The sequence below is a fragment of the Prionailurus viverrinus genome, chromosome D4, assembly GCF_022837055.1.
Source record: "Prionailurus viverrinus isolate Anna chromosome D4, UM_Priviv_1.0, whole genome shotgun sequence".
Lineage (NCBI taxonomy): Eukaryota > Metazoa > Chordata > Mammalia > Carnivora > Felidae > Prionailurus > Prionailurus viverrinus.
The window spans coordinates 77,311,047-77,335,163 of record NC_062573.1 but is presented as its reverse complement, the minus strand read 5'-3'; the positions used below and the strand labels follow the sequence as shown (position 1 = coordinate 77,335,163).

Sequence of the window (24,117 nt, the reverse complement as noted above, 5' to 3'; positions counted from 1 at the left end):
AATATTAAAACAAAACTCATGAATTAATCCATACATTGGCATCGGGGCAACCATCAAAACGATATTTTGTGACAATATGTGATGACAGGGAAGATGTTCGTATTACATGTTTTTTGATCTAAAAAAATTAGTGTGAAAAAAATTGGCATGAAGAGTACCCCATAGTTGTGTAAAAAAAAAAAATCATAAAGGTATATTAAAAGGATGATTGTAGATACACAGCAAATGTTAACAGTAGTTATCTTTGTATGCTGAGATTATGTGCTATTTTTATTTTCTTCCTATTGCTTATGTGTATTTTCTATTTTTAAACCATAAACGTGTATTATGCCTACAATAAAAAATGCAATAAAAGTTATTTTATAAAACAGAACCCATGAGACATATGTAAGAAGGGAAAAACTCATTTTCTTTATTATTGCTTACAATGTAAAAAAGAGATATGGCCTCTGTAAAAGTCAGGTTGGGGACTAAAACCTTCCACAAAATGAATAAATGAAGAGAATAAATTATCTGTAATTGTCTCCCTTGTATTTCCTATTAGGGCCGCTTCTCTGGATTTAACAGACATGGGGAAAAAAAAACCAGCGGATGGTACAGCTTTTCACTTTGCTAACTGGCTGGGAATATGAATTAATGTCACCACTGTCGAATATCTTCTTCCATTTTGCTTCAGGTAAACAATCTGACTGGCCATAAATGTGGCCATCCTCTTTAGGAGAAAGGAAAGGGGCACTCTGAAATTTCCCAACCCTCTGCTCCAAGAAAATGCAGTTAAACCTGAAGCCTGAGGAGAAAAACGAGTTGATCCCATTAGCCTGTGTTGAGATTAGACATCAGTTGAGATGCTGCTTCAAAAAAAATTTGGGACTCTTAATGACAGGGAACAAACAGAGTTGCTGGAGGGAAGGTGGGTGGGGCGCTGGGCTAGATGGGGGATGGGGATTAAGGCGAGCACTTGCTGGGTTGAGCACTGGGTATTGTAAGCAGGTGATTGAGGAATCACAGAGTTCTACTCCTGAAACCAATATTGCGCTATACGTTAACTAACTTAAGTTTAAATTTAAAAAAAAAAAAAGAAGAAATCTGGGTTAACGTATTCCATCGGGCACAGATTCTTTTTTGTTGGTTTAACAATTTATTGTCACATTAGCTAACATTCGGCATATACAGTGGAGTCTTGGCTTCAGGAGTCGATTCCCGCGATTCATCACTTACAGGCACACATTCTTGAGAGGCACTGCCAGATAGTATTTAAACCAGGAATACCCTAGCGATGGAGGGTGTTTCATGGAGTTCAGAGAAAGTGGTGTGGAGCTGTTCATTGGGCATCTCTCTGTCTCAGGGAAACCACAGACCGGAAGTCTCTCACTTCTCACAAAGGCTGATTCCCCCCAGATGCCCCAGGCTGAGCACACACACCACAACTCTTGAGCTAGAGTCTGACCAGTATCACTGCTAGTCAGCAATCATTCACTCATTCGTTCATTCATTCAAAAACCACTGGCTGAGCACCTTCGGGGCGATAGCTGCTGGGGAGATAGGTGGTGAACAAGATACGCTTGGCCCCTCTTCTACTGAAGCTCACAGGGGGGAGCTTATGGAAAAAACTGGAAGAAGTTGGTCTTCCCATGCAGTCAGTGGCTAAAAATGTGGTCTTTGACATGAAATCTGGACACAGATGGAGAACCTTTTTATTAGGACCCTGCAGCAACAATGGGAATGCTTCAAGCATTAGTCGTGTACAGTGTATTAGTCACGTATAGACCACAGGAGAGGGGTCTCCAGAATCTGAAAGTGGGAGACTCCAGATCTGACCAGACCAGCAGGTACTGTTCCCTTCCCTGGGGTGGACAGGGTAACGGCAGGTACTTTGTGACAGGTGCTGCAGCTGCTATGAGGGTCCACGGTATGGCCCATCACGTTTATGTGTAAAACAAACACGTGTCCTTACAACCGAGGCAGGCAGGGGAAAGGGGTGCGTTGGAATTACCAGGGAATTTTTGTCAGATCAAGAGGGGCTGGTAGCACGCCTTCCATGTTTATACTGAAAGTTTTAAATCTCATCCTTATTCTCCATCCCTCAACTGAGAAACACAGCCTTTAAGCCTGGATAATCTTTCAAAGCAATGGTATATGCAATACTAAGCCAGGAAACGCTACCTAAAATACAGTTAAGAATTGGATGTTCAGGGCACCTGGGGGGCTCAGTGGGTTGAGCTTCTGACTTCGGCTCAGTTCTCACAGTTCGTGGGTTCGACACCTGTATCGGGCAGGAAGAGCTGGGCCAGGAGGAAGGGGGCCTGTAATGTTCCAGGCTTTGTTCTGCAATCACAACGGCCCACGGAGGGCAGGATTATCATCCCCACTTTACACATAAGGAAACCAAGTCTCAGCAAGGTTTGGGTAATTACCCCAAGTCCTATAGCAGTAAGGCTTCAAAGCCAGGATTCAAAATCAAGACTGTAGGCCTTCAAAACCCATAGTTGCTCTAGTATCCCACACAGAATTTGCTTGGAAAGGAAAAAGGGGCAAGTTGAAAAGCAGACAGCGAATAGCACAGGGAACAAGTGGATACGTTCTGACATCTCCAACGTGCTCTGGGAATAACACAACAATGAAGCATCCGAATGCCCGACGTACAAACGAGATTGTGTTTAACTACCTTGACGACTAGGTAGATGTCAGAGGACGGATAGGTGACGGAAAACACGGCAGATCTCGCCTGACTCGACGGGGCAACAGAGGGCGTGTGAGCACGCAGAAATCCTTTGAACTGGTCAGAGTTCAGGTCACAGTGAAAATTTTCCGAGATCTGTCAACAAGGAACAAGGCAAAACATGAGTCCCACCTGTTGTTCTCATGGTCTAAGTAGGTTCGAAGAGTAAAACCCCACAAAGAAATGTTGCAAAACGAGGGTCATCACAGACGTCTCTAGGGGTTGGTGGAAAATCTGATTCACATTTTGTCACAATTTCTAGAGATTCTGGAGCTGTTTGAGAGATGTTCCTTGAAACACTTACATTTTATCAACCCGTCCTTATCTTCTGAATACCAGTGATGTGCTAGGCACTGCACTCAAGAAGGGAAAGATGCCGTCTCTGCCCTCGGTTACTTTACAGTCAAGAAGGAGGAGAAAAGGGGCACCTGCGTGGCTCAATCAGTTAAGCGTCCGACTTCGGCTCGGATCACGATCTCACAGTTTGTGAGTTCGAGCCGCACGTCGGGCTCTGTGCTGACAGCTCAGAGCCTAGAGCCCGCTTCCGATTCTGTGTCTCCCTCTCTCTCTGCCCCTCCCCTGTTCACACTCTGTCTGTCTCTCTCTCAAAAATAAATAAACATTAAAAAAAAAAAAGCACATCACAGTTGGTGAGGTCTTTCCCCAATGGCAAATTAATAGATTTACTACACAGGATGGCGCCCTCCATCCGTGATGAGGGTACTTCACAACGCAAAAGCTCCCAAACCGAGGTAACATTACACATATGCCCTGTTAAAAATGAATTTAAATTAACTTGTTTCACTGGTCATCCCATATGCTGCTATTTCTTTTCTCTCTCGATCTCAAACAGGCCACCACTTCCAACAGGCTCTCCCTTTAAGATTCTTCAAAGAACGTAAACGACCAGCATTCCCAGTACAACTGGACATACCAAAGGTCATCTGCTTTCAGATCTGATATGTTTTTGTTGCATAGAAGTGACATCTGAAAACATGAACCCGAAAAATCACGAGCAGTAAGTGTGCCCTCAGGGATGGGTTGTTCCTTCCTTACCTTTTTCCTTTCTTTAACATCGTAGAGGGCGATGCTGGCAAACAGAGGTTCAACTTCAATCTCAAACCTGTCAGAGAGAGGAAGAAAGAGGGTTTTAACTTAGATGATCTTGAATTTGCTGACAGTGACTCGTTACATAAACTGGCTAAAAATGTCAATCGTTCCCCTAAATATTTGGATCACTCCGCACAGATGAGAATCTGCACTGGGAGATTCATGGGAGGTTCGTGGAAGATTCCTACTTACTGGAGATCGTGGTGGAGGCTACATTCTCCTAAAAAGCACTTGTTTGTGGCACCACAGGGGAGACAGGGAAGAATGGTCCCACGGTGTGATCCAGCATGGCCCTTCTTATCATGGTAGCTGCTGTGCTTTCTGATGGTGAAGCCTCTGTCTCAGGTAAAGGCTTTGTTCACAGTGTACCCTTTACCGCTCGGGTAGGAATCCCTATGAATTCAATTCTAAGGGACAAGGCTTTTCAGAGAGTGAAGAAAGGAAACTTCTGTTGTTTTTCCTTGGACTGATAGGGACCATCTGTATGGGTGAATGTCTGCCCTTTCCTAATTCCACTGCAAGGGGAGCTTCTGAGTCAGTAGTTGGTGGGGGCAGGGAACCGAGCACGGCCAATAAACACTGAGCTGAGTGGGTCCAGCGAGAGCTAGAAAATTCTTGGCCCTAATTGCCCATTGCCCTTGAAAGGGTGGGTTTGAAGAGACCGCATCCCCGAGGCATAATCCCTCCCCACATGTTATAGCATACACATGGAGCACAGATGTGCAGATTCCAAGTGTCTCAGGCTAACAACCACGACCTTGGATACGGCCATCTGAGAGCACCAGTAACCAGGCCCTGGACCACCATTGCCTCAGAAGTCATGTAAATTAGGCCAAGTTTTGTTTCAAGGCACGTGTGAGAGGAAGGCTTTATCACTGGGTAACTCTGTCTATCAAAACACAGGTTTCTTTGTCCCCCCTGAGATCTCCTGAACCAGAATTTCTCTCTTGGGGGGAAACAGTGGTGGAAGGTGTCCCAAAGTCTGCATTGAAAACAAGTTCCCTGAGTAAATCTGACACACACTGGTTTCACCACCAAGACAACTCGTCTGAGCTGAAGTTATTTCGCACAAGGGGATAATAAATTTTCCACTAAAAGATTTCCCCCCAGGGGTGCCTGCATGGCTCAGTCGGTTAAGCGGCCAACTTCGGCTCAGGTCATGATCTCGCGGTTCATGAGTTCAAGCCCCGCTCCGGAATCTGTGCTAACAGCTCAGAGCCTGGAGCCTGCTTCGGATTCTGTGTGTCTCTCTCTCTCTCTCTCTCCTTCTCCCCTGCTTGTGCTCTCTTTCTCTCTCTCTCTCTCAAAAATAAATAAATGTTACAAAAAAAGATTTCTCCACATAAAATGCAAATGAGACAAATACTTCGTTGTCATCCTCTTTTTTTTTTTTCCCATGTGCTACAGACATCTGCACATATGGCATCAGCTTGATTCTTTCTTTTTGCTTGAGGCTTTACATGTTTCTCAAGAGCAAAGCAGCGACAGTGCTAGATCTCAACAGTTTTTGAAAAATTCCCCAGCTGATAAAATCCGTGGGAGTAGAAATAAAATTCTGCAGGTCAGCGTCACTGGGGAAATGGAAGGCCTCAGCACTGTCATTAAGTTCTTACTATTCATCTGTTGAGACCGCAGGTTGACCTATAAGAGCTTGCTTTCTTGGGGCGCCTGGGTGGCTCAGTCGATTGAGCATCTGCTTGGTTTCACCTGGGGTCACGATCTCAGTCGGTGAGTTCAGGCCCTGCGTGGGGCTCTGCGCTGACAGCGAGGAGCCTGCTTGGGATTCTCTCTCTCCCCCCACCGCCTCTCTCAGCCCCTCCCCCGCTCATGCTCTCTATCTCAAAATAAGTACAGAAATTAAAAGAAAATGATTTTTTTAAAAAAAAGAACTTGCTTTCTTTTTTGTTTTTGCAGCCAGTTTGTTGCAGAGCAGTGGGACAGAGTAGCTGGGCCAATCTCTTTGGCCCATCTCTCTTCTTGCAGGTGTTAAGTCGATATGGATGTTATTTAAGCCCCTTGAGTGGGCCAAGCATACTGGGTAAACACCTCGCTTCTGCTTGAGGTCTGCATTGGCAATTGGGAAGAACATCACCAGAAATCCACACTTGACGATTTTCATTAAGAGACATCCAAAAGGCTCTATTTGTTTGTTTTTTTTTTTCAAATAATACATGTCAGTCTTCATGGCCATGTTCTCCCACCTGTGAGAACGGCTGCTGTGTATTGGCTGGAAAGGTCTAGAAAGTTTGGTGACAAAAGGACACCACGAGGGAGAATTCCTCCAATCCCAAATAGCATAGTTACTGCACCTACGAAGGGCCGGCTGGGGGTGCACCAGTGCCTCACACAACAGGGTGGGCTCCCCGGCAACAGGGAGGAGACCGGCGGCCCCTTCCAGGCAGCGGCCCGGCTGCAAGGCTAGCATTCCAGGCTGGCTTGCAAGGGCTAGCGTCTGCCTTTCTGCAGCCCTGACCTGACCGACTGCGGGTTCATGGGGCCCCTCCTGTCCTGCTACAGACAAAAGCCCCTCTGCCCCTCCCCCCGCTGGGAGAGCCAGCTGGGGGGAGGGGCTGCAACATCAAGCGAGCCCCCAGGACCCAGGGTGAGCAGCGCTGCCCTCTCGCGTTCTCAGGAGAGGATCTGGGGAGGCTCCGCATTGGAATCACAGGAGTGCACGGCGGGTAGGAACCTCGAGATCATCCTGGGTAACAACCTCATCTATCAGGAAGAACTCAAATTCCCAGAGAAGCTCCTGGGGGTTGAGACACAGCCTTGAGTCCAGAGTCCAGATGCCCGAAGTGCAAACCAGGGGCTGCGTTAGGGGTCCGTGAATTCACTTCAAGACATTGATGCCCTCCCCCGAGGGCGTGAAACAATACTATGCTCACGTGCTGTTGCCTAGATGGAACATCTAGAACTTAATAGTTTCAGAAGAGTCTGTGATTTGAGGTGGAAGCCTTCTCTAGCGTGGCAGTCTGCAGGAGCAGGCTGCAATGGACCCTCCGGTGGGCATGCAAGACAGTCTGCTCCTGAGGAGGAAAAGCTACTCTAATTTACTTTGATTTACTTAGTTCATATTTTAAAATTTATGTCTATTTGATAATGCATGTAACATTTTATGTGTCTCTTAAAGTTTATTTATTTATTTTGAGAGACAGAGAGAGCATGCGTGGGGGAGGGGCAGAGAGAAGAAGAGGAGTTGGAGAATCCCAAGCAGGCTCCACGCCATCAGCACAGAGCCCGACGTCCCTGTAGGACCCAGGCGTCCCTATAACGCGTATAGTATTTTAATGTGTGTGTACAAAATTAACATATATATATGGAGCATACAGGGCTTTTTCTCACTATGAAAGTTAAACAATCAAAGAATTTGGAGATAACTGCTTTAAAGTAGATGTCACAGGGTGCCTGGGTGGCTCAGTTGGCTACGCGTCCGACTTTGGTTCAGGTCATGATCTCAAGGTTCGTGAGTTCAAGCCCCACATCCGGCCCTGTGTGGACAGCTTGGAGCCTGGAGCCTGCTTCGATTTCAGTATGTGTGTGGGTGGCTCTCTCTGCCCCTCCCCCATTCGCGCTGTGTCTCTCCCTTTCTCAAAAATAAACATTAAAAAAAAAAATTTAAGTAGATGTGGCAAACAGTTGGCCCAGAAGAGGAATCCAGACTGCAGACATGCAGTTATGTAGTATTTAAAAAGGAAATTTGGGGCGCCCGGGTGGCTCAGCTGGTTGAGTGTCCGACTTTGGCTCAGGTCATGATCTTATGGTTCGTGGGTTCGAGCCCCAAGTCAGGCTCCGTGCTGACAGCTCAGAGCCTGGAGCCTGCTTCGGATTCTGGGTCTCCCTCTCTCTGCCCCTCCCCCACTCACACCGTGTCTCTGTCTCTCAAAAATAGATAAACATTAAAATAATAATAAAAAAAGGAGATGAGAAGATAGTTAAGAAGTCAGAAAATTATGCATAAAAAATTGAATTTCCAGCTTCTCTTGAAAAAACAAAACAGGGGCGCCTGGGTGGCGCAGTCGGTTAAGCATCCGACTTCAGCCAGGTCACGATCTCGCGGTCCGTGAGTTAGAGCCCCGCGTCAGGCTCTGGGCTGATGGCTCGGAACCTGGAGCCTGTTTCCGATTCTGTGTCTCCCTCTCTCTCTGCCCCTCCCCCGTTCATGCTCTGTCTCTCTCTGTCCCAAAAATAAAATAAAAACGTTGAAAAAAAAAATTTAAAAAACAAAACAAAAACAAAAACGAAAGCAAAGCAGACAGTTGATAAAAAAAAGGGCCTGTGTACTTGGATGGCAAGAATCAGCTCTAACCAGTAGTAGTGTCCCCTTGGGATGGTTTGCTATAGTCCCCACTGCTCCCTGCTACCCTGTTGTCCCCTGGCACTGAGACTGGGTTTTAGCCGCATCTCACATTATGTTTCAACAGCGGTGTGCCGGTAAATGTTTAACAAACAAGTCCCTGGAAAGAAAAAGCTCTGATTTGCAGCATTTTCTGATTTCTATGTTGTAAATATTCCCTCATGGCCAACGTCACGCTACCTGCTTGACTTCACAGAACACAGAGCTGGGAGGAGCACGATCAGCTCTCATGAATTAATCAGAGCGGACTCGAATGCACCACTCATTGTTTTTTAGGTTTTTTTCAGTTTTGTTTTTTTCCCACCATCCAGCTTTCCTTGTTACTTTTGTTAACGTATGCTTTTTCACTCAATTACCTTACATGACTAATTCAGGGTGTGCCTTCCCTATTATAGAAGAGGGACAGTCGAAGGCTTGGTAGAAATAGAATCGAGTGTAGCTGACTCCAAAGTCTACTCCCACCACCTGACAGGTGCCTGATTTAGGCTCTGTCGACAGAGACGGTTTCTGTCTAAAGGGCAAGATAAGCCTCAGTGCCGTGTTTGGGATGTTTGCTGATACTTACTTCAGGGTCAGGACCTTGACCAGTATTCTGTTGCCCAGATGTTCCTTAGGACATTCTGGTACCGGACGTATTTCCACGGCATCCTCCTATTATTAAACACATGGTAAAGAAATCGTTAGTGAGTTTCCACCAGGGGTTCCAGCTGAAGTTGAGTCCAGGGAAGGGAAGGCTGCCGTCCAGGGCTCGACTGTCATTTGCTTTATTTCTAATTGTGGGATAACACTTGGACTTTTTATCCAACCCCAAGCTTCAAAGTCAACATTGACAGCAAACAATTTCTCCTTTCAGAAAGCTAAGCATTTGAGACAAAGAAACCGAGGGAGGAAGGAAGGAAATGTGAACAGGAATATGGCTGAGTAACATCCACCAGATGGCATTGCAAAATCTAATACCTATTGTTGGTATTGCTGGCTTTTTCTTTTTTTTTTTTTTTTTTTGCTTGCTCTAAACACACATTCAGAATATTTCTCCTGTCGAAGTTTTACTAGTAAATATGTGAGTTTCAGGCTTGAGGTCTGAGTCAGAATAGCTCACGTCAGGCTACATGTAAACCATCAGGACTAAAATATAGTGTCTTTCTCACTTCGATGTTCTCTTAAACAGATGATATAGAGACTGGGGTTGAATATGTATAGGTTCTATGCCTGCATATCCAGCTAGAGCTGGCAAAAGTTCTAAGGACAGGAAGCGCAGCAATGACAAATTAGCAATGACTTAGTAATGACAAATACACCTGTCTATTTTACCACTTCGGGACTCAAGACTTAAAAAGAAACATCAAGTCCCTGAGGCAACTTTCAACATTCACATCTGAGCTATCATAATATATTTAAAAAAATTGTTTTTTCAAGTTTTATTTATTTTTGAGAGAGAGAGGAGAGGCAGAGAGAGAAGGAGACACACGATCTGAAGTAGGCTCCAGGCTCTGAGCTGTCAGCACAGAGCCCAACACGGGGCTCGAAGTCACAGATGGCGAGAGCCTGACCTGAGCCAAAGTCGGACGCCCAACCAACTGAGCCACCCAGGCACCCCGACAGTATCTTAATTATATCCATATATTCAAAGATAACAGTGCAAATCCCTGAAAACTTGAATTCCTGCTCTTGCAGTAGACTCTCTAAACACGGGTGGTCTGCGACTCACAAGGGTCCAAAGAAGAGTCGTGTCTAATTATATTCTCCTGGCCTACAAATGATGGGAGCTTTCCACCAAATACCCCACAGCGACAGGTTAACATTTTTAAATACAGCAGTAGAATCATGTCCTCGGTAAATCTGTACCCAGATGGGTGGAACAAAGTAGCACACCCTAACCTCCGTTCCTCAAGGCCCAAGCCCAGGTTCATCAGATGGCCACCTGGCCCGCTGGAACTGCTGATCGTATTTCGGGAGAGCCACTGCTTGATGTCCACACTGAGTTCAACTCCCTCCAGAACAAGCTGGCACTTGTGGGGTGATCAGAGCTGACACATTGAAAAGCGAGGCCTCCTCCCACCCCACTCCACTGGAGAAGAACCTCAACACATATTCACGGGCTTCTGAGGCTACCTCTCTGGTCTGGATACCAACCCTCAGGATCCTTGGCTAAAAGCTTTTCATTGGGAGAATGGGAGCATACACAAAATTGGAGACAGTAATGTAGTGAACCTCCCTTACCTGTCATGTAAGTTTCCACAAGCTCAACTCAGGGGCAACCTGGGTTCACCTACAGTCCCATTGACTACCTTCTCCTCCCACCCCCACACTCAATACTGGATTACTTGTAAGCAAGACTCCAGACATCATATCATCTCTTCTGTAAATATTTCAGCACACATCTCTACAAGATAAAGACTTTGAAAAACACAGAGCTATAAAATCATTATGACTCTTAAGAATTAACAGTAATTTCTTATCATTGCTGAATGTTTAGTCAGTTCCAAATTTCCCCAAAATGTATCCATTTTGGTGTGTGTGTGTGTGTGTGTGTTTGTGTGTGTTTTGCAGTTAGTTTGTTAAATCACGATCTAAACAAGGTCTACATATTGATGTCTTTCCTAAGTCTCTTCTAGTCTACATGCATTTCTTAAGTGTTATAGTTGTCTGCAGTAGGAACTAGCTTGCAAAGGAGGAGAAGAGAAAATATGAAGCTTTAGAGGATGTTTGTTGTTCTATCTTGCTGAGTGTGTGTGTGTGTGTGTGTGTGTGTGTATTTAGAGAGAAAGAAATGGGGGGAGAGACAGTAAGAGAGAAAGAGAAAGACAGTATGAGAGATGTTCTTCCATCAGCTGACCCAATGGATCCTGGGGCCAACTCTAACCCTGCCTGCCTGTGATCTCATCACCTGAGCCCCCCCACTACTTTTTTCTTAACTGGTTTTTAACTGGGCTCTGTCACTTGCAGCCTCAAGAGTCTGAATGCAAACTCTTCTGTGATTCAGAGTATAGTGGCATGGTTTTAGGGACCAACACATAGGATACCTTTTACAGAACCCACAATGAATCAGGGAACAAACGTGCCTCATAGAAGCTTAGTGGTTGTGGGGCACCTGGGTGGCTCAGTTAGTTAAGTGTGGGACTTTGGTTCTGGTCATGATCTCACGGTTCATGAATTCATGCCCCGCATTGGGCTCTGCGCTGACAGCTTGGAGCCTGGAGCCTGATTCTGACAGATTCTGTGTCTCCCTCTTTCTCTGCCCCTTCCCTGCTCATGCTCCACCTCTCTCTCTCTCTCTCTCTCAAAAATAAATAAACATTAAAAAAAAAAGAAGCGTGATGGTTGCATTCTACTTTTGCTTCTCCTGCAGGCTCAGTCATAATTGGGATATAATGGTCCACCTCTCTTCTAATTCTCCTCGCCAAGAAATAAAGTAATGGTAATATTAAATAGTTTAATTAATGTGCTTTCAAAACAAATCAGCATGTGTGATTACTTCATGGGAGCCAGAAATTTACCTTTCTTCCACAGGGCCACCTTTGGAGAAAGTGCAAATTACAAGGGCAAATGCAACCTCTGGGTGTATGAGCTTCAAAATATTAAAGGCTGGTCTAGGGGCCCTCCAGCACTGTAGACATACCAATTTACAAATAATTGGCACGCTAATTACAAAGCATTCCTCTCCACTCAATAAAGCAGGCCCATTAGGGCCTCTGCTAGATCATAACTCTCAGTCCTAATCAAGTTTCTGCATTGTTTCAAAGACCATGAAACAAAGCGCCTTCAACACAGTCTGTAAGTCATTCTTGCACTCAATGTGGGACTGGACACCCTCCCGTGTAATCCCACGAGGGGGACTCCAATGAGCCGCTGCCTCACTGGACATGTTCTCCCCGCCCCCCTTTCAAATTGTTTTCTCTCTCCTGATGTCCACTTTGGGACTCTTTCTTACCTAGTGGCACCCCCAGCATGGAACTTGGAGGAAAAAGAATGCATGTGAAGGTCATATTTAACACTGGTAATAAGTTTTAAAGTTTCCCGTGGACACTGAAAGGGTATGAGATAGAATGTGGTTGCTGATATCATCTCGGGGTTTCAGTTACGTGTGCTAATCTACCAGCCAGTCATATGTAGATAGATAAATAGGCAAACATAAGATTTGGGGCTAATGGGCTAGGAGCTCCATTCTGTCCTTTCACCTGCCTGTTGAATCTTGAACAAGTCACTTTACCTCTCTGACTGTTACTTTGCAATCTCAAGAACGGAGGCAATAAGGCTGCCGACATCATTCATTTTTGTTTGTAATCTGCCTCATTCAGAAAAGGAATTTGAGGCCACTGAAAATAAATCAAGAGATGAGAAAACCAAGATGGTTGGGAAATAAAGATAAGAAGGAAAGAAAGAAGGGGTGCTTGGGTGGCTCAGTCGGTTGAGCATTTGACTTCAGTTCAGGTCATGATCTCACAGTTTGTGAGTTTGAGCCCCGTGTCGGGCTCTGTGCTGACAGCTCAGATCCTGGAGCCTGCTTCAGATTCTCTGTCTCCCTCTCTCTCTGCCCCTCCCCTGCTCATGTGCGTGCACATGCACGCTCTCTCTCTCTCTCTCTCTCTCAAAAATGAATAAACATTTAAAAAAGTAAAAGTAAATTTAAAAAAAGAAGGAAAGAAAGCTGAATATAATTCAGGACACCAATAAGTAAGCCGCTAGATTTAGTAGTGATGAACAGAAATTTGACCCTAAGTAATGAATCCAGGAGAGCCAATGACAAGACACGCACATGTCTCCTGTGTTTGCGTTTCCCCAGTGGACGCGAACTCTTCTCTGTCTGAAGGCCTGCGAGACACTTTCCCTCCGGGTCCTCACTGAGGCGTAGGATGAGGTCAGTGTCCTCAATGATATTTGCACAGTACACACAATATCCTATCTAATGACAGATGTCTGCTTTCCTGTCCTTTCCGCTGACCATTGGTAAACTCATAGAAGGGCAAGTCAGCAGTCACAATACCCAGGGGTGGGGGCTTCAAAAGGTTTAAGAATCAAGCTCCCTAGGGGCACCTGGGTGAACCATTCAGCTGAGGGACCAACTCTTAATTTCAGCTCAGGTCATGATCTCAAGGTTCGTGGGATTAAGCCCCACATCAGGTTCCATGCTAAGCATGGAACCTGCTTGAGATTCTCTCCCTCTCTGCCCCTCCTCCACTCACATGCGTGCACTCTCTCTCTCTCTCTCTCTTAAAATAAATAAATAAACATTAAAAAAAAAGAAGAACAGGCTCCCTAATGGTCTTCTTGCTTGATCCAAAAATTAAATTTAAAACATTTAGAGGCATGGGTGGACAGTGTATCTTTTAGGCAAAAATGCCCCCCAAATCATATATTTTGCAACAGAACTTTGAATAAAATTTGGACCACGGAGATATTGCTGTAGCCAGTTTTGGCACGAGCCAGTAGCAGACATTCTGGCATGCGGAGGAAAGACTGAGAGCCTCATATAAAGTATAAGGAGCCTAAACAGGCTTGGAGGACGGTCATTTCTCAGCCCATCTGAAGCACCCCCCTGGGGATGACCACAGGCAAAGCCTAAATTATCACACTGTTCTGCGTCAGCTCTGATATATAAAGAAGTGGACAATCAAGGTTCTGAAGTTCTATGCATTAAGAGCACAGCTATGATCACTTTTGGCCAGAATGTTTTCAAAGCAATTCTCTTCAGGCTGTTCACAGAGATTTTATTTATGTATTTATGTATTTATGTATTTATTTATTTATTTAAAATTTTTTTTAACGTTTATTTAGTTTTGAGAAACAGACAGAGCATGAGCAGGGGAGAAGCAGAGAGAGAGGGAGACACAGAATCTGAAAAGGCTCCAGGCTCCGAGCTGTCAGCACAGAGCCCGACGTGGGGCTCGAACTCACGGACCACGAGGTCATGATGTGAGCCCAAGTCGGGCGCTTAACCGACTGAGCCACCCAGGCGGCCCTACAGACATTATTTTTAAAAATATTTTAACAAAACACTTACGAACACCAAAGCTTAGGGTGCCTGGGTGGCTCAGTCGGTTAAGTGTCCGACTCTTGACTTCGGCTCGGGTCACGATCTCACGGTTTGTGAGCTTGAGCCCCACATTGGGCCCCGAGCTGACGGCACAAAGCCTACTTGGGATTCTCTCTCCCCTCTCTCTGCCCCTCCCCTGCTCATGCGCGCTCTCTCAAAATAAACAAATAAACATAAAAAAAAAAAAGAACACCAAAGTTTAAGTAACACGCCTTGATGGATTAACGGCAAAACAGATCCCCAAATCACTGAATGGTTTGACTCACTGCGTGAGGTTACTGCATGCAGACCGTAAAATGTTCTGAGGATTAAATGAGATGGTATCAGTGAAAGCGTTTCGTTAAGAGCTATGGAAATCATGGTTGCTATTGTCGGAACCTCATTTGTAAGCTTGATCGATAACTGGTTTTGCTCTTCCACAGGCCTGTTCTGGTAAAAAGAACAGCCCATAAATCATACCGTCGGGCCTTCTGGCAGTGCTATAGAGTAATGACGGACAACACTAGTTTCCTGGAGCCTCTGTGTCCCCACTGCAGTTCACACATGGAGATGGCCGCACCCACCTCGTCCACTGCTGGGTACAAGGCAAAGAGCTCTGCCTGCCGATTGGTCCTCCGAGCCTCCTCATTCTGCTTCTCGAAGTCCTCGGCACTCACGTGCTGCAGGAGGTTCTCCAGCCGCTGGTCAGGCTGCAGGCTGCGGAGGTCGAAGCCACATGCGGTGAGGGGACCTTTCCCGGACACGTCACACAGCACATTTAAGTGGCGGGGGCGTGCCTGCGAGAAAAGACACATCTTGTGAGAGAGACTGCGGGTCTCAAGTGAGTCCGGAAGCATCTGGGATGTCAGACCCCTGCTCCAACGTGGGATTGCAGAGTCACGCCTCAGGTGGCTTCTGAGCAAAGCAATCACGTCTTAGCCTCCTGGTCGGAATATCCTAAAATGAAACGTCTCCTTCCCACCTGGAAGCAGGTAATTTACTCATCGGATGTGGATACACTGGTCCTTGAGGAAAGGTTTGACCACAGCACGGTGTTCCTGTTAGTTCTGGGGCCATGTTCTTTTCTGGAGGTGGGAGCCAAGTCTCTTGGGAACCTCACTGAGGTCTCACGCTCAAGCAAAAAAGAACTGAAATAACATATAATAGAAAGGGGGCTGGACTGGGGCATAGAGGGATCCTGGCCTAATCTCAACTCCAGAACTTGGCTTCTGAAACTGAAAATGAGAGGTTGTATGAGAAGCCTTCCAAATTAAACCTCATATAAATTCCCACACTCAATACCATGCTTCCAAAGACAGAGACGTGGGGGTGGGAACACCCTTCGATAGGGCTTTAGTAACAGTTAGGGCAATATGAACCAGAACAAAAAGCAGGAAAGCATTTGCCAGTCAAGTAGTGTCCACTTTTAGCTGCAGTGTGTTTGAAAAAAGTCGTAAAGCATTCACAAGCAGATGCTTTATTCCATTAGGAACGTTTCAGTAACGGGGAATTGCAAACCCAGCCAAAGATTTGGCAAAGCCTTGACAACCATAATTAATGATACGGGGTAAGAATGCAGATGGAACTATTACAAACATCTGTAAAATTAATGGTAAAATGTTATCCTAAAGTTCTACAAAATGGACCTGGTACTGTACAATGTCTACAATGTATACTTTTTGTGGCAAACATCGACCTTACAGAAATTCTACTCTGCTAGATCATAAATTTGACCTAACTGTGCTAGCAATAATCAATATTAGTACTGTAATCATTGATACTTCTTTGGCTTAGAATTTATGAGAGCCTTGGGAAAAGGATGTGAATTTACCAAGTTTCTTTAAAAGGACGTCAAGAAATATATATGATGTCCATAATGTATTCTAAGGGCATAAACTGGACAAGTCAGCAAGGACTGTGAGGACGAGAGCATCTCTGGAACATTGTTTATAGCAACAAAATAAGAGAAACAATCTAAATGTCCCCCAAAGAGGAAGCATTCAGAGATTCTGAACCTTGCATCCGAGGGAATGTATGTAACCATTTAAAGAAAACCCAAGAAACACGTATTCGTTGGAAGAGAAAGACGGTCGCAGTATGGTGTATTGTTAATATGACAACGGAGGGCATACAATATTAGGTATAATATGATCTAATTTTTATGAAACCTATGTGTACCACGGAGTTGTATCATGTATGTGTTGCACCTACATAAATTCAGGCACCTGGCCTCACCATTCCACTCGGAAGGTGCCAAGAACGGCAGTGACGTGGACGATGTTGCCGGTTGTCTCCCTGCCTGAGCATCTCTGCACGGTGAGTATTAGTCTAATACTGAAAACCAGACAACTTTTGCATAACCTGACTCTGCAACCCAGCTGAGGACTTAGTTGAGTGCAGTGAGTACGCTGACTGAGGGTGCTTCATGGGGGTGTTGGTAATTTGCCTATCCTCTCTCAGCTTTCAATTTTATACTCTGGCACTCAGCAAGCCACATCTCGGCTTTGCCACGGCTCCCTTTGGGTTCCGCCAGGAGGGGGCGCTATAGGGAGACTGGATGGCTGGAGCAGGGAGAAGGGACTCCCTCCTCCCTCTTTGCTTGCATTTCCTCACACCTCGGTAGTGGCAGTTGGTTCTGGCTTTCGTCCTCTTTGGGCACTTCTAGAATCATCTTCATCTCACCTCCTTGGAGGTACCAGCACCAGGTGGACAGTCCCACGTCTAAGAGGTCAGAGTCCAGACTCCCTGACCCTGTGGGGTTTTTCCTCTGAGATCCGGAAATACTCCCCACAGCTAGGTCCTGCCCCCTCCCCAGGGATTTGAGTCCCAGCTCCGAAGCCACTCTTCAGAGTTTTTAGGTTCTGGAAACTCCAAACTCTTCCCACTAGACCCCCAGTTCTTGAATGTGGTCTTGGGACCTCCTGGGAAATGCTAATTAGAAATCAAATTATTGGGTGCCACCCGCCCAGAACTAGTGAATCAGAAACTCCAGGGTGGGGCCTAGCCATCTGAGTTCAAACAAGCCCTCAAGGGGATTGCAGTGAAGCTCCAGGCTTAGTGGAGCTCCAGTGAAGCCCCAGGGTGACGGGCTGCTTCCTGCACCTAAAGTTTCTGTCGGACTTCGATTTTCCTGTTCCGTTCTCCAGGTCCTCCAAAACCTGTTTAACCAATTCCCTCGGTTACATTTTCTTGTTGTTAAGATATCTGGGGTGGCGTATCTGATAGGTGACCAAGACTAGGCCTAATTTAGGTGACCAAGACAAGGTCGGGGCACCGGGGTGGCTCAGTCGGTTAAGCGTCCGACTCTTGGTTTCGGCTCCAGTCGTGATCTCACGGTTCAGGCGTTCGAGCCCCGCGCCCAGCTCTGTGCTGACAGCGGGGAGCCTGCTTGGGATTCTCTGTCTCTCCCTCAAAATAAATAAACTTAAAAAAAATTGAATTGGGTCAAAATTACCAGTAAAAAATCCCTTAAAAATCCCCCACAGAGCACTGGTATTCCATGCTTGAGGAAGCCCACCATATTCAGTACTGGAACTGATGGCTGATTCCTAGGTAGAGCTCAGATAAAGCAGTGAGCTTGGCTGTAGAGACCACGTGGTTTGAAAAACAGGTAGTATTTTAGAACTGTCTAGTCATTCAGCACGGCGAGATGCTTATAATGAGAGCCAAGCTGAAAGCTACACCAGTTCAGAAAACGCCCTATAGAAACGCAGACAAATTTCTTCCCCTTTGTTTTTCGCACCTATAAAAGTTGGAGTAGAGCACCGGCTTTCTAAAAAAAATTTTACCTGTGGTAAATCTACATAAAATTTGCCATGTTAATCATTTTTTGGCGTACAGCTCAGCAGGGTGAAGGACAGTCACACTCTTGTACAACCAGTCTCCAGAACTCTCCACCTGTACCCATCTGTGCTGAAACTCTGTCCCCATTAAACGATCATTTCCAGTTCTTCCTCTTCCTACAGCCCCTGGCAACCGCCATTCTATGTTCTGTCTCTAAGAATCTGACTACTCTGGGGACCTCACACATGGGGAATTATACACTTTTTGTTCTTTTGTGACTCTTTACTTAGCCTGTGTGGGGCACTAAGTGTGAGCTCGTATTGTCCTGAATGCTTCACACAAATTACCTCACTGAATAGTCAAAAGACTCCATGTGTTAGGGACTAGCTGTTATTGTCATTAGCGTTATGGACTTGAACGTGTGTGTCCCTGAAAAATTCTTATGTTGAAATTGCAAGTCCCAGTTGGGAGGTAGGACCTTTGGGAGGTGATGAGGTCTTGAATCTGGGGCCTTACTGAATGCGATTAGTGCCCTTCTGAGAAAAGACACGGGAGAGTTTGTTTCCTTTCTCTTGGTCTCCACTGTGTGGAGATACATCGAAAGGTGTCTGCAAACCAGGAAGAGGGCTCTCGTCAGGAACCAAATCAGCCAGCACCTTGATCTTGGACGTCCCCCTCTCTGAACTATAAGAAACAAATGTCTGGTGTTTTAGCTACCCCAGTCTATGGTAGTCTGTTACACAGCCCAAAGTGACTAAGACAGTTAGCTTCCCTTAAATAAGTAATAAGTACTTGTTAGAGAAACTGTGTAAAATTGAGAAAAGAATACTTTTTAAGAAGTTACAGGAGTTCTAGTACCCAAAGACAATGCCTTCTATGTTTCTGTAGGCATCTTTTTCTTACCAAATTCAAAATTTTGATTCCCCATCAGTGTTCTAAATTTCGATTCTTGATTGTGGTTTAACATGAACATATTTTCAAAATTCTCTTCTAAGATTTCAACTGCTCCATAATTTGAATAGATGCACAAAATATATATGCTCAACTATTCCTCTACAGAATCCCTGCCTGAGTTCTCGATCTTTCCAGTCAACTATGGCTGTCCTTCTCTAGAGAAATTATTCAAATACATTCAATAGCCTGTTCCAGATTCCAAATATTTACTTTGCCCAGTTAGTTCAGATGCTTCCGTTTCTTCCCAAAGGGTCCAAGTATTCTCAAACCCAAACTAGTGTCAAAGTCAGGGAGCTGTGATTTAAAATGAGAAGAGACCAAGTGAAGAGACCGTCATTTCCCATCGAGTAGACTCGGGTGAGAACATGACTCCTCCAAGATCACACAACAGTTGACCAAGATGGTCAGAGAGCATGTCCCCTAAGGCGCTATTTCATTTATGCCACTGGGTCCCCATACCCAACACTCCTTTCTAAGGTAAATATTTCCTAATTTTTCCTTTCCCATCCTGAAATGCAATGTACAGCTGATATAACTTCCTTACACACAATTAGTTTTAAAATGAACTCAAAAAAATGTAACGGAACAAGGAGATAAAAGTAAAAATTATAATATGAAAGATGGCTTTGTTATCATCCTTGTTTCCCAGGGGAGGAAACCGAAGCCCAGGGAGGTAAATTATCCTGTCTGGGGCAACAGAGTGAGTATGTGGCAAAACCACAGAGAACCCAGGCAGTCTGGCTTTCGCTCATTCTGCACGCAGCCTGCCCTAGGGACGCCCCTGGGTGTCCTCAGGAATTGTAACAGGGGTGGGCTCCGTGGGCACCCTCCCTCCGCTTTTATGTATTTTCATTATTGAACTTGTGGGTTCTCATTTGAACAGCAACTTCTGTAGCTACAAACAGGTTTGAAAAACAGAAATCCCTGACTCAGATGGTAGTGTTCCTCCTACTCTGACATTGTCTGAGTCTCTAGCCTTTTTTCTAGTTAAAACATCAAGAGCATGCCCTGGGCAGATCAGACCGGTAACCTGGTAACCATGTTTGTTGACAGAAAATACCTGCGCGCTGGGTTCACTGTTCTCCAAGGACTCTGACTCAAACGTCTGTTTCTGAAGTGTCTTGTGAAAATCTCTTCGGGATCCAGTCTTTTTAAAGCTGCAAATCTCCGCACTTCCTTGGTTTCTTTTATGGTTGTTATTATATCATTTGGAGAGAGAGAGAGAGAGAGAGAGAGAGAGAGAGGGATGCAAACATATTAGATTCAAAACAAAAGTAATGGCTTAAGCGTACACAGGGCACTGAAAGATCTTGCAAAGAGAGACCGATTGTAATTCCTCACATCTAATTATGCACCAGGCCTAATACAAAGCTGCGCTGTAATGAGAGACAGACTTGCCTCCTGGCTGGCTCATTATTAAAGGCAGGAATGGTCTGGGAAAATGCCACTTCGGAGGTGTGGTCATTTCAGCTGCGGGGCATTTGGCAACGAGCTGACGCTAAACTATGACCCCAGTGTTAAGAGGCTGGAATAAATCTAGCAATGTGCAGAGCAGCAAATAAAGATCGTTTGAAGATAAAAATAGAGGAAAACGTTTAATGTCCCCATCAGTGTTCTTAATGATGAATGAAAAAGGCAGGACATGGTTAAGAAAAAGAAGAGATAAATGACGTACATGCTAAAAATCTTTGCTAATATTCTCAATCTCCACTCCACGCACTCCATTAAGATTGTGTTTCAAAAATGTCTAGCTATGAAAAGGGTTTAAAATATAATGGCTACCACTGTCACTGGAGAAAGAAATGAGACCACCATGCAAAAGGCAACAGAAGTTGTCAAATAATAACTACAGAAACCAGCACGCCTTTTCCCCATTTTTCTGACTCAGAGTCTTCTTGGAAAACAGGCTGCAAAGTCAACCGCACAACCACGCCGCCATTTTGTTTGATTTCTCACACTATTCGAAATCCCCGAGCAGGTTGGTAAAAGGATATGAAATGAGTTAGGATTTATTAGGCCGATCAAATGGCAGACAGATTGAGCAGGAAATGTGGGAGAGCTACCAGCAACGATCCAAATACAGAGTCTATAACTCTTTGGGAGGGATGAAGTGTTGGGTTATGCACAGAGCTGGTAGTCAATAAATTTTAGTTGATTAAGCTAATTAAAGAAAAAAATGAGATGTCCCAGTGTTGTCTGCTGGGAGAACAGCTCTGTCCTTCGATTTTATTGTGCTCTAAAGACAAGCAATTTGTTTTGAGTGAAAGGAGACAAGGAATAGCGTAGAAGACACACAAGATGGGTATGGTGACTAACTCAGGCCAAAGTTTACTATAAATGGTCATCGTTAGTGTCTCTTGCATTGCCCCGATCTAACCCTGTATCGACAGGGCTGGGTGACCAGCAGGCTAAATTGGAAACTGAAAAAAAAATAAGTCAATGAGTAAGGTACACTCTGAATAAGGAAGTAAGACTAAACATTTAGAAAAGATTTCAAGAGAAATATCCAGAATAATTTCTGGTTTGGAATTCCTAAACACCAACCAAAGAAATGAAATTTAAAATATATTGTTCATAGACATCAATTCCCAAAAAGTATTCTGGGGGACCCCTTCAAACAATGCCCCAGAAGTACTAACTACTTAAAATATTTAAGAAAATGATTTTGGTTCCAGTTGCTCTAAGTGTGCAAATGGTAGTGTTGAGAAGAGCAGATACATGTGTGAGCAAGATTTATTTTATAATATTTACTTTCTGTGAACGGAAGATCTTTGAGAGAGAGAGAGAGCCTTACATAGGATTTCATAAACCTGTTAGCTTCTTAAAAATTATTCTCATCAGTAGACACTTAGGAATATCCAAGTGGGTGTTGGATGGGTAACCAGTGCACAATTTTTTTTTTTTTACTCTAAGGGTTCAAAGAAAAACTTACATGTAATATAATGTCCTGTGGAAAATGCACCCAACTCAAAATAGTGGTAAATAGGGAGTGGCATCCTAAGATTCCTCTTGTAATTATAACACACTGAATCTGCGATTATTTTCCCTGCAGAATCCAATTTTAAGGGGAAAAATTCCCAGAGGAATTAACTAGAGGCACCTGGGTGGCTCAATAGGTTAAGTGTCCGGCTTCAGCTCTGGTCATGATCTCACGGTTTGTGGGTTCAAGCCCCCATCAGGCTCTGTGCTGACAGCTCAGAGCCTTGAGCCTGCTTTGGATTCTGTCTCTCTCTCTCTCTGCCCCTGCCCCATTTGTGCTCTCTGTCTCTCTCTCAAAAATAAACAAACACTAAAAAAAGTAATTCTAAAATCTAATACGAACAGTGAATTAAAACACAAATTTCACACTTTGGTATCTGCCCTGTGACCTTCTTGGGACTTATACACTCCAGAGAGAACTGATGCCAAAGGTTCAGGGTCACATGTCTCCTCATAAGGCCACCTGCTCAGGCCACAGAAATAAAAATCAGGAAGCAGCCTAACTTAAGACCTTGTGTGCCTTGGCAACCAGAACTGTATCTGCCTTAGCTTTCTTTCTTGTCTCCTAAGGTGCACTTATCTGAGTGTTCACTGACAGGTAAAAACACACACACGCACACACACGCGCACACAACTACAGCCATGCATCTGCCCCCAACATCCTCAATCACTTCTCCCAGTGCCTCTGTTTCTTCACAGGTGAGGCATAAACACGAGGTGAACTCTAAGATACTTGCCCGGCTTTGAGATTTTGTGATAAAAAGTTCATACACTGTATCCGGAAACGTTCCAATCAATTTTCGCCTAAAGATGCTTAAATCTGGGAGAAGTCAGAATTGTTTGGCCATCGATCTTTTGCTATTTTATGCCAATGGATGCTTGCTCTTCTTTTTTTCTCCTCCGTTTTGTTACAAGTTTCCTGGAGTCCTTTATATGAACCCAAAAGACACTGACAAATGGGCATTACAAAAATGAGTCACTCAATAGTCTTAAAAGTTCCTCATGTACAATACGTACACTGTAATTCCAGACACGCACCGGCCCTGAGGATGGGGAGGACGGAAGGCATTAAGACGGCCGTTTTCCATGGCGGCGTATTTGGAACCACAGCAAACTTCTCTCCCCTTCCTCATTCTAGATTTAGCGTCGACTTCCCCATTTTCAAGTCTCAGAAAGTCACAAAGCTCCCTTGTGGCAGCAGGGGTAGAGCCGGCTGTGGGAGAGGACAAGGGCTGGCAGGCACGTAAAGATGACTCATTCTAGAAGTGCCAGCCACGGAAGGCAGAAACCACCAATGGGTAGGTAGTGAGACTGCTGGCTGAGGGCCACTGGCCACCCGAACGCCCAACCTCATTACCCTACACGGGCAACTAAGCCAAATAAAGCCATGCTCCTGTTGAACCTATCTGCAGACAAGAGAGCGATGGGGAAGGAGGCCAAGCAGTAGAACAGAAGAAAAACTATTCTCCTAAAATGAGCACAACCTATCGCTTCCCAAGAGAATTGTATTCTTTTTCTCCAAACGCTGTTATCGTATATTTGGGAACCATCCAAAGACCAAACATATTTTGAAGACCAAACTCTTTTCTTAAAGTTTATTTATTTATTTTAAGAGAGAGAGAGAGAGAGAGAGAGAGAGAGAGAGAGAGAGAGAGAATTAGTGGGGGAGGGGCAGAGAGCGAGGGAGAGAGAATCCCCAGCAGGCTCCGCACCGTCAGCACAAATCCTGACGTGGGGCTCGAACTCACAAACCATTAGATCATGACCTGAGCCCAAATCAAGAGGCAGTCGCTTAACCAACTGAGCCACCCGGGCACCCCAAGACCATACTCTTTAGGTGCAGTGTGCAGTGGACCGAATTTGGCTCTGGTGTCCAGGACCTGGGTTCAGATGCTGCCCCCTTATTTACCGGCTATGAGACCCTCGCTAGGCAAGTGACATAATCTCTTTGAGCCACAGTTTCCACAGGTGTGACATAGGGAGTAACACTGCTCATTTTGAAGGCCTGTTGTGATGACTGGAAAACGATACATATGCCTCCTTTCCCGTCTTCCCCTTCCCTTCCTATCCCTCCTGCACGAGCCGGCACTAAAACTATCAGAACAAGATCATCCTCCATGCCTGAGCGCGGAAGGGGAGGAAGTGAGGAAGCCTAGAATGGGAAGTTGAAGGCCAAAGAGGGTAAGGAGAGCACGCGTATAA

At 45.1% G+C, this 24,117-nt stretch overlaps 1 protein-coding gene and 1 long non-coding RNA gene across 8 annotated transcripts in view; one reads left to right on the top strand and one right to left on the bottom strand.

Annotated features, from left to right (window-relative positions):
- The window catches only part of DOCK8 (dedicator of cytokinesis 8), a 230,314-nt gene that overhangs the window by 128,338 nt on the left and 77,859 nt on the right, over positions 1-24,117 (bottom strand). For all 6 annotated transcript variants that reach the window (XR_007146129.1, XM_047829190.1, XM_047829191.1 and 3 more), the window contains 5 exons: positions 19,997-20,120; positions 14,784-14,996; positions 8,752-8,837; positions 3,776-3,842; positions 2,666-2,815 (listed from right to left, as the gene is read on the bottom strand). Coding sequence is in view for 5 of the 6 variants with exons in the window: in XM_047829190.1 (XP_047685146.1) it covers positions 2,666-2,815; positions 3,776-3,842; positions 8,752-8,837; positions 14,784-14,996; positions 19,997-20,120 (640 nt within the window). In the remaining variant the exon portion in view is untranslated. The remainder of the gene's footprint in view (positions 1-2,665; positions 2,816-3,775; positions 3,843-8,751; positions 8,838-14,783; positions 14,997-19,996; positions 20,121-24,117) is intronic.
- LOC125149970 (uncharacterized) lies at positions 269-12,093 on the top strand. 2 transcript variants are annotated; one of them, XR_007146130.1, is made up of 3 exons: positions 269-676; positions 3,573-3,737; positions 11,536-12,093. It is a non-coding gene; the product is annotated as an uncharacterized LOC125149970 (long non-coding RNA). The 2 variants fall into 2 exon arrangements; XR_007146131.1 differs by lacking the exon at positions 11,536-12,093 and adding an exon at positions 4,079-4,242.